Source organism: Bufo gargarizans, chromosome 9, assembly GCF_014858855.1.
Source record: "Bufo gargarizans isolate SCDJY-AF-19 chromosome 9, ASM1485885v1, whole genome shotgun sequence".
In the NCBI taxonomy this organism is placed as follows: domain Eukaryota; kingdom Metazoa; phylum Chordata; class Amphibia; order Anura; family Bufonidae; genus Bufo; species Bufo gargarizans.
Genome location: NC_058088.1, coordinates 78,756,702 through 78,774,377, shown reverse-complemented (window position 1 = coordinate 78,774,377; position 17,676 = coordinate 78,756,702). Strand labels below are relative to the sequence as shown.

General features: G+C 44.1%; 1 protein-coding gene across 1 annotated transcript in view; it reads left to right on the top strand.

Moving 5' to 3' along the window:
* NRK (Nik related kinase) overlaps positions 1-17,676 on the top strand; it is a 334,012-nt gene that overhangs the window by 167,226 nt on the left and 149,110 nt on the right. Inside the window, exons 18-19 of the mRNA XM_044306320.1 lie at positions 9,830-9,894; positions 13,927-14,021. Of these exons, the coding sequence (XP_044162255.1) occupies positions 9,830-9,894; positions 13,927-14,021 (160 nt within the window). The remainder of the gene's footprint in view (positions 1-9,829; positions 9,895-13,926; positions 14,022-17,676) is intronic.

Here is a 17,676-nt window from a genome sequence, read left to right as displayed (position 1 = left end):
TGCTCCCTCTTAACTGCGTCCGCTAATCCTGTCTACCAGGGCGAAACCCCACAATAATTATATATATATATATATATATATATATATATATATATATATATATACATACACACACACACTCACCTAAAGAATTATTAGGAACACCTGTTCTATTTCTCATTAATGCGATTATCTAGTCAACCAATCACATGGCAGTTGCCTCAATGCTTTTAGGGTTGTGGTCCTGGTCAAGACAATCTCCTGAACTCCAAACTGAATGTCAGAATGGGAAAGAAAGGTGGGCTACAACAGCAGAAGACCCCACCGGGTACCACTCATCTCCACTACAAATAGGAAAAAGAGGCTACAATTTGCACGAGCTCACCAAAATTGGACTGTTGAAGGATGGAAAAATGTTGCCTGGTCTGATGAGTCTCGATTTCTGTTGAGACATTCAAATGGTAGAGTCCGAATTTGGCGTAAACAGAATGAGAACATGTATCCATCATGCCTTGTTACCACTGTGCAGTCTGGTGGTGGTGGTGTAATGGTGTGGGGGATGTTTTCTGGGCACACTTTAGGCCCCTTAGTGCCAATTGTTCATCGTTTAAATGCCACGGGCTACCTGAGCATTGTTTCTGACCATGTCCATCCCTTCATGACCACCATGTACCCATCCTCTGATGGCTACTTCCAGCAGGATAATGCACCATGTCACAAAGCTCGAATCATTTCAAATTGGTTTCTTGAACATGACAATGAGTTCACTGTACTAAAATGGCCCCACAGTCACCAGATCTCAACCAAATAGAGCATCTTTGGGATGTGGTGGAACGGGAGCTTCGTGCCCTGGATGTGCATCCCTCAAATCTCTCCATCAACTGCAAGATGCTATCCTATCAATATGGGCCAACATTTCTAAAGAATGCTATCAGCACCTTGTTGAATTAATGCTACGTAGATTTAAAGGGAACCTGTCACCGGGATTTTGTGTATAGAGCTGAGGACATGGGTTGCTAGATGGCCGCTAGCACATCCGCAATACCCAGTTCCCAAAGCTCTGTGTGCTTTTATTGTGTAAAAAAAACCGATTTGATACATATGCAAATTAACCTGAGATGAGTCCTGTATGTGAGATGAGTCAGGGACAGGACTCCTCTCAGGTTAATTTGCATATGTATCAAATCGTTTTTTTTACACAATAAAAGCACACAGAGCTATGGGGACTGGGTATTGCGGATGTGCTAGCGGCCATCTAGCAACCCATGTCCTCAGCTCTATACACAAAATCCCGGTGACAGGTTCCCTTTAAGGCAGTTCTGAAGGCAAAAGGGGGTCCAACACCGTATTAATATGGTGTTCCTAATAATTCTTTAGGTGAGTGTATATATATATCGTATAAAGAAGGACGTATGTATGTATGTTCTGCGATCACTCAAAAACGCAACCATTGATTTCAACAAAACTTTGTATACACATCCCTTGCTACATGAAAATAAATCTTGTGGGGGTCATACGCCCCTACACAGCAGCTGCATGGAGTTTGTAGGCTCCAACTGTTTTTGCAACACAGATTGCTCTGTAACTCAAAAAAACTCATCGATCAATTTCTACTAAACTTGGTACACATATCACTTACTATCTGGATAAGAATACTGTGGAGGAAACATGCCGTTACACAATGAGTTTCTGTCTGTCCCGATGTCTGTCTGTTTTTTATGCGCGACCAAACGACTGGACCGATCTTCACCAAATTTGCCACACAGGTACATTAGGTGTCCGGTAAGGTCTTAGAGCGGGTCTCAGTTCTCTAAGCTATTCCCAAAAAATAACCTGCATTAGCCACTACAAGCCTGTGAATTCTCTCTTCATATCTCAACTGCCATACACACGGTCACATGTCCCTTTATCAGCCAATAGAAGCTTGCAGGCCCTTAGTCTCCACATACACACAGTTTTACTCCAGGTTTCCATAACAACCCAGCCATTTTTCTTAACTGCTTTAGGTTAGCTTTAGGCTAGGGCTACACGACAACATGTGTCGCGCGACAAATGGGGCATAACTACACTGCTACATGTGTCGCAAGACATTGATGTCGCGAACATTTTTATAATGATAGTCTATGGTGTTGCACTGCGACATGTGACATGCTGCAACGCGACAGTCGCAGAAAAATCCATCTTTGATCGATTTTTGGCAATTGTTGTGTCGCAGCATGTCACATGTCGCAGTGCAACACCATAGCCTATCATTATAAAATTTGTTGAGACAAAATGTCATGTAGCCCTAGCATTAAAGGGGCAGGGAGCTGTGGAGGTCACTGTAAAAGGGGCGGGCACTGTGGAGGTCACTGTTAAGGGGGCAGGCTTCTGTGGAGGTCACTGTTAAGGGGGCAGGCCCCTGGGGAGGTCACTGTTAAGGGGGCAGGCCCCTGGGGAGGTCACTGTTAAGGGGGCAGGCCCCTGGGGAGGTCACTGTTAAGGGGGCAGGCCCCTGGGGAGGTCACTGTTAAGGGGGCAGGCCCCTGGGGAGGTCACTGTTAAGGGGGCAGGCCCCTGGGGAGGTCACTGTTAAGGGGGCAGGCCCCTGGGGAGGTCACTGTTAAGGGGGCAGGCCCCTGGGGAGGTCACTGTTAAGGGGGCAGGCCCCTGGGGAGGTCACTGTTAAGGGGGCAGGCCCCTGGGGAGGTCACTGTTAAGGGGGCAGGCCCCTGGGGAGGTCACTGTTAAGGGGGCAGGCCCCTGGGGAGGTCACTGTTAAGGGGGCAGGCCCCTGGGGAGGTCACTGTTAAGGGGGCAGGCCCCTGGGGAGGTCACTGTTAAGGGGGCAGGCCCCTGGGGAGGTCACTGTTAAGGGGGCAGGCCCCTGGGGAGGTCACTGTTAAGGGGGCAGGCCCCTGGGGAGGTCACTGTTAAGGGGGCAGGCCCCTGGGGAGGTCACTGTTAAGGGGGCAGGCCCCTGGGGAGGTCACTGTTAAGGGGGCAGGCCCCTGGGGAGGTCACTGTTAAGGGGGCAGGCCCCTGGGGAGGTCACTGTTAAGGGGGCAGGCCCCTGGGGAGGTCACTGTTAAGGGGGCAGGCCCCTGGGGAGGTCACTGTTAAGGGGGCAGGCCCCTGGGGAGGTCACTGTCAAGGGAATGGAGTGCTTTGAAAACTCACTGTAAGGCCTCTTTCACACGAGCGTGATGGATTAGGTCCAGATGCGTTCAGTGAAACTCGCACTATTTTGCAAGCAAGTTCAGTCAGTTTTGTCTGCGATTGCGTTCAGTTGTTCAGTTTTGTTCCGCGCGGGTGTAAACTGAAGGTTTACAAACAACATCTCTTAGCAACCATCAGTTAAAAAACGGATCGCACCCGCACTTGCTTGTGGATGCAATGCATTTTTCACACGCAGCCCAATTCACTTCTATGGGGCCAGGGCTGCGTGATAAACGCAGAATATACATACAATATACATGCTGCGATTTTTACGCAACGCAGAACTGATGCGTGAAAAACAACGCTCATGTACACAGACCCATTGAAATGAATGGGTCAGGATTCAGTGCAGGTGCTATGCGTTCACATGACGTATTGCACCCTCGCGGAAAATTCGCTTGTGTGAAAGGGGCCTCGACACACACAAACATAAATTAAATAGATTAAATATACCTTTGCGAAGCCGGTCCATCTGCTAGTTCATACATAAAATATTATAGGTGTATTTGAAAACTATGTCAGAAATTACTAAACCATCAATTTTAACTCAGTTAAAGCGAGCCCCCAGTTCAAGGTTGCCCAAGACACTTCCTAATGCCCTTAGATTGGCAGGCTCATATGAACAGTGATGGTCAATCCAAGAGCAATGCTGGACAAGAAGTATCTGGAGCTGCTGATGCACAGTGTGTATCCGTCCGAGAAGCGATACAGTCATCTTTGATTATGCAGAGAAGCCTGAGAGTTAGCAGATATGCTGCTAAAATGAAAATGAAGGCACCATGTAAGTGTTTTGTTTGTTTCTCAGTTACTGCAATTTTTTTTAACCACATGGGATCTTTATTTTCCCTAAGGATGCGAGCATAGCTATTTGTCACCTTGTGCTGTCTTCAGTTTCAAGGGATTTCCAGGATTAGGAAACAGTGCCATAGCAGCACATTTGTCTATAGCTTGTGTCTGGATTGGTACTCTAGTTCACTGGAATGGGGATTATCTACAATACCAGAGAGACAGCTCATGGACAGGTCTAGTGATGTTCCTGGACAAAAGATCTTTCTGTAAGGCCTCATGCACATGGCTGTTGATCGCAGGGCTGTCTTTACCAAGGGGCAAAAGGAGCAGCTGCCCTGGGCCCAGTTGCTCCTGGGGGGCCCAAGGCAGCTGCCTCTTGAGCCCTGCTAGCTACTGCCCCAGGTGTCAGGCTGTCGGCTACACAGGCATCATGATCGTACTGTGTTAATGATCTTAATTCTAGGACCTTAATGAGTTTTGATCTAGGACCTTAATGACATCATTACCATGTGACCAGTAACCTAGCAATTACTGGTCACATGGCTATGAGGTCATCACAGGTCCTACTGAGTGTTGCAGAAGTTAACTGTGGAGCTTTTTTGTGTAAAGATTACATCAGAAAAAGGTGACGGGCTGTTATGTTAATATACTGTAAACTACTGTATAGTGGGGTGCTGTATACTGTGTGGTGGGCTGTATACTGTGTGGTGGGCTATATATTGTGTAATGGGCTGTATATTGTGTGGTGGGCTGTATACTGTGTGGGGGCCTGTATACTGTGTGGGGGCCTGTATACTGTGTGGGGGCCTGTATAGTGTGGGGGGCCTGTATAGTGTGGGGGGGGGGGGGAGTGCTATACTGCTGTACTGTATAGTGTGGGGGGCTGTATACTGTGGGTGCGGTATAGTGTGGAGTGCTATACTGCTGTACTGTATAGTGCGGGGGGCTGTATCGTGTATAGTTTGGGGTGCTGTATACAGTGAGGTGCTGTATACTGTGGGCTGCTATACTGCTCTACTATATACTGTGGGGTACTGTATAGTGTGGGGTGCTAAACTGCATACTGTGTGGTGCTGTATACTATAGGGTGCTATACTGCATACTGTGTGGTGCTGTATACTATAGGGTGCTATACTGCATACTGTGGGGTGCTGGGGTGCACTGTAACGCTAGGGTGAGCCGAGCCCTGGTCTCCTTCCTGCAGAGCGGTGCCCACTTCCAGCCCAGAACACTGATCCTGAGCCGCTGGAGTCTTCAGAACTGGAAGTATTTACAGTCATTCACTGGTGTGTGGACTCTACCAGGTGTGTGGATTTTTTGTGTGTGTGTTGTGGTGGAGGGCGTGATTGCCTGCTAAGGTGTGGGAAGGCGGGATCCAGGGGGCCCAAGTAAATTTTTGCCCAGGGTCCAATCAATATTAAAGACGGCCCTGGTTGATCGGCCATTCTGTGCATTGGGGACCGCAATTTGCGATCTCCAATGCACGGGCAACATCTGTGCGAATTCTGCAGACGGATCCAGACCCATTCAACTTGAATGGGTCCGTGATCCGTCCACACCACAAAAAAATTGTGCATGCACTATTTTTGCGGTGCGGAGGCACGGACAGAAACCCCAAGGAAGCACTCCAAGATGCTTCCGCGGGGTTCTGTGCCTCAGTTCCGCACCGGTCCTTTTGGATTGCAGACCTATTCAAGTAAATTGGTCTGCATTTTTGATGTGGGGTGCACACGGCCAGTGCCCATATATTGCGGACCACAATATGGGCACAGCCAGGCAATGGCTGCGTGCATGAGGCCTAATCCTGGACAATCCTTTCAGAACAGATTGAAAAATAAAATCAGTCCATGATCCTATTTACCAAATGTGACCGATTGAAAAACATCTACAATATTCTCTTACACTGAAGTCAGCTGGCCAATATCAGGTCATCTATCAGTCTTTTTACTTTGAAATCAACAGGATGAAGGGTGTAAATGTATGGCAATGGTATTAGTAGTATTTGTTGCTTCCATCTGCCATGGTCTTTACTGTGCACGAGTTGCGCCGAACTGAGAAAATAATCAAGAAGTAGAGACAATTGGGACCTTGGTACCTACATACGCCTCGCTACAGCCAAACTTGTCTAAAGCGGGGTTACCATACACTTGAAACTCAGGTGTTTAACTTCTACATTGGCAGTGTGGTAAAAATCCAATAAAAATTACCATAAATTGCATGCAACATCTCCTGATTGCAGTTTCTACATATTGACTCTGACATTTAGAACCTATGGTACAGGGCTTCTGTACGTTGTTCACTAGTGATGATCGAGCTTGCTCGGCCGAACACCTGTTCGGCTCGAGCATCTCGATGCTCGGCACATGGCGGTACTCAGCCGAGTACCGCATGTGCTCAAGCGCCATGCTCAAGTCTCCTCCCTGCACGTTTCTTGGCTGCTATGCAGCCAATAAACGTGCAGGTAAGTACTGCCCTCACTGTAATGCCGTAGCCATATTGGCTACTGGCATTACAGCGATTGGCTGTCCGAAAGCGTCATCGGGTGCTATATAGCACCCGATGACGCATGTTTGGCTCATTCGTAGTCAGGGAGAGCTGAGCATAGGAAGGGACAGAGTGTAGGGAGTGTAATTGAATATTTTTTTTTGTAAAAACGTTTCAGAGACCCAAAAGTAATTGTAAGGACTATTGTGTGTGACAGCAGCCATATATGTTTGTAGCGCAATCTGCGCTAAATTGCTCAGTCTTAGTGAGAGCTATGCATAAGAAGGGACAGACAGTGTAGCGAGTGTAATAGGAAGATTTTTATACAAAAACACTTTTCAGAGACCCAAAAGTCCTTTTAAGGACTATTGTGTGCGACAGCAGCAATATATATTTTTAGTGAATCCTGCGCTAAATACCGCGTAATAGGCCGCTGCGGACCGTTTAATTATTTGCGCCACATCTCCTGTGTAAAGTGTGCGCATCCAAAAAAATATCTGTGACATCAAGTGTACCAGGGCCACATCTGCAGTGTAACGTAAGAGCTTCAAAAATGTATCTGTGACATACATTGTAATTTTTCCGTAGACGGTGTCCACTTCTGACAGTGACCTTACCAGAACCACATCTGCAGTGTAACGTGTGTGCTTTTTCAAATATATATTACATACAGTGTACTTTGTCAGCTTTGAAACCATACTCCCCCCGGAACCCAAAGACTTTGGTTTCCCGGAAGCAGCTCAGTGGGTCATGGGAATAATGCCGCCGTGGTTATCGTTTATGGTCGGAACTACAACGGTATCTGATCGTCTTCGAGCCTCTGGCTTCGTTTTTGATTAATGAAAACATTCTTAGCAAATGCTTTCAGCAGCAGGCCCTCGCATATAATTTTTTAGAGGGTCAGCTCACCTGCAGGCCCTCACCTATAATCTTTTACAGTGTCAGCTCACCTGCAGGCCCTCACCTACAATCTTTTACAGTGTCAGCTCACCTGCAGGCCCTCACCTAATTATACCTAATAGGTAATTTGCGCGCATGCTGCCTTGCTTGGATGTGGTAGCCGTAGCAGTTCTCAGGCTCCCTCTTGGTTGTTGCTGAAAATAACATTGAAAGTTGATAGGGCAGACATCCGAATGGATCGTCGCCATCACGGGGACGTGCAATCGGCCCCAGGTTATCTAGAATCACCAAAGCGGCAGCAGGCCCTCACCCATAATGTTTTAGATGGTCAGATCAGCAGGCGCTTGCTCCAAATGTTTTTGAGGGTCACCAGCAGGCCATCAATCATAATTTTTCAAGGCTGTGTATGAGGACCTCCTTTATGTGTAATAAAGGGTGTATTGGAGTGCCAGTTCCTTGTCATTTTTGGCAGTCCTTTCACTTAGTTCATCGGCTTTATAAGTGTAGGAGTCCCACTACCTGATGTGAATGAGGCCCTCCTTTATAAGTGCCTCTTCCTTGTAATTTCTAGCAGCACTTGCACTTTATATACAAGTAAATATACAGGAAAGAATGTTTACTAACAATGTTTCCTCTATTTTATCTTCGTTTTTGTGCGTATTATGCCTTATTCACACATCAGTGTTCGGTCAGTGATTTCCATCAGTGATTTTGAGCCAAAACCAGGTGCGGCTCTAAACACAGAACAGGTGCAGATCTTTCCCTTATACCTTACTTCTGTGGAGGCGCCAATACTGGTTTTGGCTCACAATCACTGATGGAAATTTACCAAAACACTAACGTGTGAATGAGGCTTAATTGTCAGTCTGTAAAAGTGGCGTACTACTCAGACAACATCGTTCCCAGCAGCGAGCTTGGAGTCCAAGATGCATCCAGACATCCTCCCCATTCTGTTTCTGAACCATTTCCATAAATTTCTGACATTTTCCTATGAACCAGGCACCCTCCCAGAGCAGGGGGGTGCCTGGTTTAATGCTCGGGTTCTCCCATTGACTTCCATGGGAGAATATTGAGCATTGAGCATCCCAATGTGTTCGGCCTGAGCACCCAAGCACTATGGTGCTCGATTAACACTATTGTTCACCAATAGATCAACAAGATCTGCTGTGACCGAGAAAACAATGGCATGTAGAGTTTAATTGTCCAAGGTGGTTGAAGTCCATCACCACCATGGGCGACGATAGGGTTGATGCATTTAGAGACTCAGAACAAAGCAAAATCCTTTTAGAATCCATAAAATCCATTCGATGTGGCAGAATTAGACGTAAAAGGATCGACCAGTGTGACCAAGCCAATATTAAAACTCAAAGACTATACATTATACTATTTCGATTTAGAAAGGTTTTGAAATCAGCCTTGATGTAGCATATGGGGAGACTATTGGCTTCACTGACTGCATAAAGCTACATGCACACAACCGTATGTGTTTTGCGGTCCGAAAAGTGCGGATTCGCAAAAATAAAAACGGATAACATCCATATGCCATCCGTTTTTTTTTGCGGATCCATTTCAACAATGCCTAAAACGGACAAGAATAGGACATTCTATTTTTTTGGCGGGGCTATGGAATAGACATGTGTGCTGTCTGCAACAGTATGTCTGTTCCGTAGCCCCGCAAAAAAAATATATAAAATAGAACATCCTATTCTTGTCCGTTTCACGCATTGTTACAATGGATCTGAAAAAACAAAACAAAAAAACGGATGGCAAACACGAGACAGCATACACACTGAATCCTGACCCATTCATTTCATTAAGTATGTGCATAGGATCATTTGTTTTTACTGGCCATCTTTATGGTCAGGAGAAAACGTAGCATGTTCTATATTGTCTGTCTTTCATGAATCCCTGGTCCTATAGAAATGAATAAGGCAGCGTGAAAAAAAAAACATTTTTTTTACTAATGGTTGCTAGGAGATGTTGAGTGTTATTCTTCACACCCCTGAAAAATGCATCAAAAACTGCATTAAAAAAAATGCAAGAACTTAACAGATTTGAAAAAAGCATTAAAGCGAACTGAAGGAGAACTCAGGGAAAAATTTCAGTTTTCCACTGACAGTACTCGCATGAGTTCTACATCGCTCGTGTGAAAGAGGCCTTGTAGAAGAACTGGCCTGATTGTCCTCGAGATTATTTTTTATATTCTAAACTGGCTTTGATGGACTCCCTTTGGTGACTGATCAACAAAGTCAATTGTTCTCCAAAACAGATTAAGAACTAATTGGTGAGGGAATTACTTTTCACATCACTGTATAGTAGGATGTTTGAATGCTACATTACTACATGTTGTTTTTCTTATTTTAGCTCTTTTTTCCCCCCAAAAAAACTTCAAACCACAAAACCTCTCTAATAGCTACTTACTATAAGAAGACTATGATGTCACCCAGGGCTCACTATTGAAATGTCTCTTCTTATGCAGGTTCCAGAGAGGACCACATCGAAGTTTTATAAGGACAACCGAGGCCACCAAAGAAGCCCATCTGGGTAAATCAAAGCAAAATAATATATTGTAGTTGTGTGATGGCATGCAAGCACAACCAGACAGACAATTCTGGGAAAATAATTGCAAGCTTCCTTTTATACGTTCTGACAAACACTAATTATAACTAATCTATTTAGGGACAGTTCAAGCCATGCAACCCGAGAACATAAATTTCTCCTATGAGTCAGTCCTGACACCCACACATACACAGGGATATAAATGATAGACAGAAGAATTCAGTCTTCAGAAGAATGTAGCAAGTGATCAGAAACAAAGAGCCTTCCTATTATGCAGATTTGATAAAGGTTTTATTTCCGGAAGCATTCATGTAGTGCAGTCTAACGGAGAAGATAAAAAATTGAGAGTTATTGAGCTCAGTTTTATCTTCTCTATCTACTATAGCACAAATATTTTCAAATGCAGTCAAATGGTGATGAGTTTCCGCAATTGCCTCAAAATTGAGTTTTTTTCCCCAGATTATTGTGATAAACACATCAATAAACTATTTATCACAATTTATCCACCCTCTGTGATGTGTGAATTGAACGGAACAAAATGTGTTGCAGACTCACTACCGAATGTGGTAGAATTCACTGAAAAAAGCCTCATGCAAGTGACCCTATGTATATCGTGGATCCGCAAAATACAGATGAGGTCCTTGTGGGATCCGCATTTTTAGCGGACGCGTTTACGCATTTTGCAGACAAGTATATTACTATGTTCTAACTTCTTGCAGAACCGACATACAGAACGGACATCCTTAAGTCCGTTTCGCAAAGAGACAGACTATGGGGGAGATTTATCATCTCCCTTGCACTAGAAAAGTGGCTTTTAAAAGTCCCACGCTGTGTGTTTTAATGGATTTGTAACTTTTTAAATGTGACTTTTTGAAGAAAAAAAAGTGCCTCTTTTAACACTGTAAAAGGGGTGTTGGCAATATCTGAGACAATTGCATATTTACACCAGTTTTTTTTACATGAAGAAAGATCAGATTTCTGTTTAACTACATGGATTACCTAATTTACAAAGAGGCCTGCACCTAGTCATAGATGAGGAGCAGCCTCCAGTAGTGCAGTCATAGAAAGTGCCGGTCTTGATAAATCTCCCCCTACGTCCAGGAAATGCGGACCACAGATCCATTGGAAACAATGGGAATTAAAATAAAATGCGGACGGCACATGGACTGCATCTATATTTTGTGGATCTACGATTTCTGTACTGCAAAACAAATTTCATTGTGTGCTTGGGACCAAATCCACATCTTTTACAAACAACTTTCTACAATTCGGATTCTGATGTGGATTTCACCTTATTTATTGCAATCCTTAGGCCTCATGCACACGGCCGTGCCTGTTTTTTGCGGTCCGCAAACCGCGGATCCGCCAAAAAATGGAAGACGCCGGTGTTGCCTTCCGCAATTTACGGAACGGACGCCGATAATATAAATGCCTATTATTGTCCGCAAAGCGCGGACAAGAATAGGACATGTTATATTTTTTTAGTGAGGCCGCGGAACGGAGCCACACGGAGTGCTGTCCGCATCTTTTGCGGCCTTATTGAAGTGAATAGGTCCTGCATCCGAGCCGCCAAAACAGCGGCTCGGATGCGGACCCAAACAATGGTCGTGTGCATGAGGCCTTACTGATATGCCCACAATATCGTGTAGGTTTCCAAATTATTAACTGGTGTAAAGTAGTACTGGCCTAGTTGCCCATGGCAACCAATCAGATTCCACCTTTCATTTGCCAAAAGGAGCTGTGAAAAATGAATGGTGGAATCTGATTGGTTGCTACGGGCAACTAAGCCAGTTTTACTTTACACCAGTTTGATAAATCTCCCCCTATGTTTTTACGACTAACTCAGGCACAAAATAAGGTACACCTACAGAAATAGGTCGGAAAATAGGTGCAAAAGTTTTGAAATGTCTGAATTACTCTTAAAACTCAAAATAGATACTACAGGCACAAAATCAGTAGGTAAATGAGACGTAAAAAAAAAAAAATTGACAGTTGGAAACAGGCTTTTTACTCATGAAAACAGGCACAGACACTATAGTAAATGTGCCCCGAGGCCTGTGTGCCGGCCACATCTCCCAGACTGATTGCGGCTCCCTTGACCTGAACTGACTACATCATACTGATTTATGATAAAGTCTTTGATAAAATGACACCCGGTAGGGGAGATTACTCAAAACTGGTGGAAATGACAAGTTGCTTATTTGCTCAAAGCAAGCAATCAGATTCCACCTTTCATTTTTAAGAGCTTCTTTGGAAAATGAAAAGTGAAATCTGATTGGTTGCTGTGAGAAGCTAAGCCAGTTTTCCTTTCCATCAGTTTTAATAAATCTCCCCCAGTGTGTCTTACCACTAGAGTTGTATAAATGCTGTTTTTGCCTTGTGGACAGCTGGAAAATCCCCAAAGATGCAGCATACTGCATTATTTTTTTTACCTCACCTACACTGTGACTTTGTAGCACAATTGATTGATTTTACTACTTAAAGGGGTATTACCATCTTAGACAATGGGGGCATATCGCTAGGATATGCCCCCATTGTCAGATAGGTGCAGGTCCCAGCGGACCCACACCTATATCGAGAACGGAGCGGGGGGCACTGTGGCTGGAGGACCCAAGATTTTCCAAGGTCCGTCCACCACCAAGCGCTAATCCCCGCCTCTCCCACAGAAGTGAATGCGAGTGTGCCGAACATGCACGGCCCACGCTCCTATTCATTTCTATGGGACCCGCACCTGTAAGACAATGGGGGCATATCCTATTGTCCGAAATGAGAAAACCCCTTTAAAAGGTTATCCAGGACTTTGATACCTCCAGAGGATAGGTCATCAGTATCTGATCATGGGGATTCTACACCCAGGACCCCTGCTGATCCACTGTTCGAGAAGGCACCGGCACTCCTTTGAGTGCCACGGCCCTCTCCATGTTTACCAAGCACAGCGCTGTACACGGTATAGTGGCTGTGCTTGGTATTGCAGCTCAGCCCCATTCACTTCAATGCACACGGACGTCATCAAATCAGTTTTTTGCAAAAAACATACGGTTGTGTGCATGAGCCCTTAGGGTAATAAATATTGAGTTTTATTTGGCTGTTAACCCTTGCTTTGTTAGCGAAAAAAAATGGATTAAAATGGAAAATCTGCCAAAAAAGGGAAATTCTGAAATGTCATCTCCATTTTCCTTTAATTCTTGTGGAACACCTAAAGGATTAACAAAGTTCGTAAAATCAGTTTTGAATACCTTGAGGGGTGTCGTTTTCAAAATGGGGCATTTTGTGTGTGTTTTTTCTATTATGTAAGCTCCACAAAGTGACTTCAGACCGGAACTGGTCCTTAAAAATTGGGTTTTGGAAGTTTTCTTAAAAATTTTAAGATTTGCTTCTAAACTTCCAAGCCTTCTAACGTCCCAAAAAAAGAAAATGTCATTTACAAAATGATCCAAACATGAAGTAGACATATGGTAAATGTAAAGTAATAACTATTTTAGGAGGTATCACTGTTTTAAAAGCAGAGAAATTTTAAATTTTGAAAATATTTCCAAATTTTTGGTAAATTTGGTATATTTTTTATAAAAAAAATATGAAATATTTTGACTCAAATTTACCACTGTCATGAAGTACAATACGGGACGAGAAAACAATCTAAGAATGGCCTGGATAAGTAAAAGCGTTTTAAAGTTATCGCCACATAAAGTGACACATGTCAGATTTGCAAAAAAATTGCCTGGTCCTTAAGGTGAAAAATAGCTTAGTACTGAAAGGGTTAAAGACAGTAGCAGGGTGCAGGAGTGGTAACACTACTCTGGGGTGTTACATGTGCATAATCCCAGACTGATGGAAATAACTGACCAAATATCTAAAGTCTGAACTGGGCCTCAGCCGCATGGCAGCGGCCGCAGCGCAGGGGGGAAACTAAGACTGGTGTAAAAAGTCAGTCTTAGTAAATGTGCCCCAGTGTTTTACTGCATAAATGTTATATGGAAACGACTAAACTCTAACCTCGTATTATTATTCCTCCTGCAGCAGCTTCCTCCAGCAGTCCAAGGAGCAGCCTGACCACCCAGCAAAATGTAGCAGCATGGCTGGGAATGCCAATCAGAGCAGCAGGTTAAAACCAGGTGATTGTTCCTGCCAAGTACTGAAAGCACTGAACTTTATTAGGTTGCCTTAACACAGATTTTTGTTAAAGACTGCACTGAATCAGCTTCTGATGATATGGCACACTACTACCATGAAACCATGGCGATCTGTGGTAAATTGCAGCATAACTGCGCTGTCTGAATATCTCTTTAAGGCCTCATGTACACGGCCGTTGTGCAGCCATTCCCGTGCATTGGGGACCGCAATTTACGGTCCTCAATGCACAAGCAACATCTGTGTGGCGGCCGGAACGGATTGAGATCCATTCAACTTAAATGGGTCCGTGATCCGTCTGCACTGTAAAAAAAATAGAACTTGTTCTATTTTTTTGCGGTGCGAAGGCACGGACAGAAACACCACGGAAAAAACACTACAGAGTGCTTCCATGCCTCCATTCCACACCGCCGCTCTGGATTGCGGACCCATTCAAGTGAATAGGTCCGCACCGTGATGCGGGGAGCATGCGGCCGATGCCCGCAAATTTTTTGCAGAATTTTTTGCAGAATTTTCCAGCACTGAAGATTAGTTCCATTCACCTTAATGAGGCTTGTAGAAATCCATGTGCCTGCCGCCCCATTCAAATGTATGGAACTTCTTTTACAATTTACCACAGATCGCCATGGTTATATGGGAGTAGTGTGCTGTATGATCTGGTGCAGTCTTTAGCCGTGCAGATCTAAGGGAATATTTGCAGGGCCGGCTCCAGGTTCATGTGGGCCCTTGGGTAATAAATCTCAGTGGGCCCCCTTGTGGCATTTGTCAAATGTCACCACAGCATCTGAGAGTGTTAAAAAACTGAAGCGCGGGCTTCCTGCTCAGATGCACCTTTCCCCAGCGGAGATCAGGGAAAGCACCCTGTTCTAAAAATGAGCCGCAGTCTGTACTAGGCTTCCAGTCTCATTATTGGTATATCCCAGTTCAGGCCACTAGGTAACAGCACTAAACTGTGATATAGTGAATTCTATACAGAATAATGGAGCAATTTCCATTATTCTGTATAAGTTGCAATCTGATGAAAAGTAATTAAAAAAGTAAAAAAAAAAAAAGTTTTGAAAATATAAAAAAAAAAATTAAAGTTAAATCCCCCCACTTTCCCCAAAATATAAATAACAAAAAAAGAATAACATTATGGGCTTTTTCGCATTAAAATATAAAAAAAGTTAGCCCATATGGCGAAGGATGTAACATAAAAAAATTTAAAAAGGGTGATTTGCTGTTTTTTCATCACTTTATCTCCCAAGAAAATTTTATAAAAAGTGATCAAGTCATACACACCCCAAAATGGTATTGTCAAAAAAGACAGATTTCCCTTAAATGAGCCCCCACACATCTCCATAGACAACTATAAAAAGTTATGGGGGTCACCGGGGAGCAGGGGTTCTGTTAGGGTTGCCACCTTTCCCAACAAAAAATAATAGTTACACAAATAAAGGTTGGTGTGTCTATTTAAGTTTTATTTAGCCTCTATTTTTTTTATGATTCTGCTGGGATTCGACCAAGTCAAGAACCTTAAACACTGAGCTATAGAGCTTCATGTTAACTTGCCTTAACTATGTTATGGGTTAAAACCTCAGTAGTAGTATCCTACATATTATACATTCATATATATCAGAGGTATGATTTTATATATATATTTTTTGTAATTACACATTTATTTTGTGACATACCGACAATGCTTGGGGATACCCCCTTCATGGTCATAGCACTGAATCCCTATATGGACATATCAATATATGGAGTCAAAGCAGGAACTCCTAAGCCCGGAAGAGTCCGGACTCTTCGGGATTCCCCACTGTTCAGTGATCTGGGATTAGACCTGAGTGGGCCCTGAATATTTGCATGTGTTCTTTTTGCATTTTCTGTAATCTCCCTTATGATAAGCATTCACAAAGAACAGCTGCAAAAAACGCACCAAAACTGCCTCCAAATGTTAGCAGCCGCATGCATTTTAAAGTGCATTTTTGTAATGTGACTTTTACCCTGAGGTCGAAAAAATTCTAAGGCCCCTTTCACACAAGTGAGTTTTCCGCATGGGTGCAATGCGTGACGTGAACGCATAGCACCCGCACTAAATCCTGACCCATTCATTTCATTTTTAACGTATCAGTTCTGCGTTGCGTGAGAGTTCTATATTCTGCATTTCTCAAAAAGCCCTGGCCCCATAGAAGTGAATGGGGCTTCAGCGAAAAACGCATTGCATCTGCATGTAATGTTTTTTTCACAGATGGTTGCTAGGAGATGTTGTTTTTAAACCTTCAGGTGTTTTTACACACATGAAAAACACATCAAAACGGATTGCACCCCGCATGGAAAAAACTGAAACGGTGAACTTTGCCGAATGCACACGGTATGCCGGGCTGGATTCCTGTTCAGAGCAGGAGCGCACGGCGTCATTGGTTGCTATTACGCCGTGCGCTTCATGCCGCCGCTGGACTACAGTATAGTGTATTACTGTAGTCCAGCGGCGGCATGAAGCGCACGGCGTCATAGCAACCAATGACTCCGTGTGCTTCTGCTCTGAACAGGAATCCAGCCCGGCATACCACGGACCGCTCTTGGCCGCGGAACACGGCCGTGTGCATTGGTCCTTATGCAGACAAAACTGACTGAACTTGCTTGCGAAACGGTGTGAGTTTTACTAAACACATCCTGACACTATCCGTATTGTTCGTGTGAAAGGGGCCTAAGGCTGCTATCACACAGTGGGGGTAATTTATCAAAACTGGTATAAAGTAGAACTAGCTTAGTTGCCTATAGCAACCAATCAGATTCCATCTTTCATTTTTCAGAGCTCTTTTGGAAAATGAAAGGGGCAATTTGATTGGTTGTTATGGACAACTAAGCCAGTTTTGGTAAATATCCCGCACCAAAGAGATAAGGGGTGTCATTTATAAGAGACCAGCTTATTACACCACTTGGTAGTGTTTTTTTACGGACTCATAGACTTGGGTGTTTGGACCACCCACGTCAGTGGAAAACCACCAATGTGTGCACAAACACCTTAAAATTAATGGATATGTGTTAATGAAGAATGGAAATGGGAACAAAGCCTAAGGCCTCTTCCATGCGCGCAAGTTTTTTGTCCAGATGTGATACATGTTGCAAACAGATAGAATCCAGACTGAATCCTGACCCATTCATTTCAATGGGTCTGTGTGCATGAGCGTCATTTATCACTGATCATATCTGCATTCAGGAAAAATCACAGCATGTTCTATACAAGTGGTGGTGAACCTATGGCACGGGTGCCAGAGGCGACACTCAGAGCCCTCTCTGTGAGCACTCATGCCCTGGAAAAAGTCCATGGTGTACCAATATGCCTTAGACTGTTCCTGCCATTCATCAGCGCAGGGAGCACTATGAACGGCGCAGGCAGTGCACTGAATGTAGGCAGGCTATTATAGCTAAATGATAAAGTACATGGAAGATATACTATATGGGACTGTAGTATTCGAGTTAAGTTGCTGCGTTGGCACATCGCCATAAATAAGTGGGTTGCAGGTAGGGCACTCAGTCTCTAAAATGTTCACCATCACTGGTATATATTGAGCATTTTTCACACAACCATGGTTCCAAAGAAGTGAATGGGGCTTGTGTGAAAAAAAAAAGGAAGGCATCTGGATGCGTTGTGGT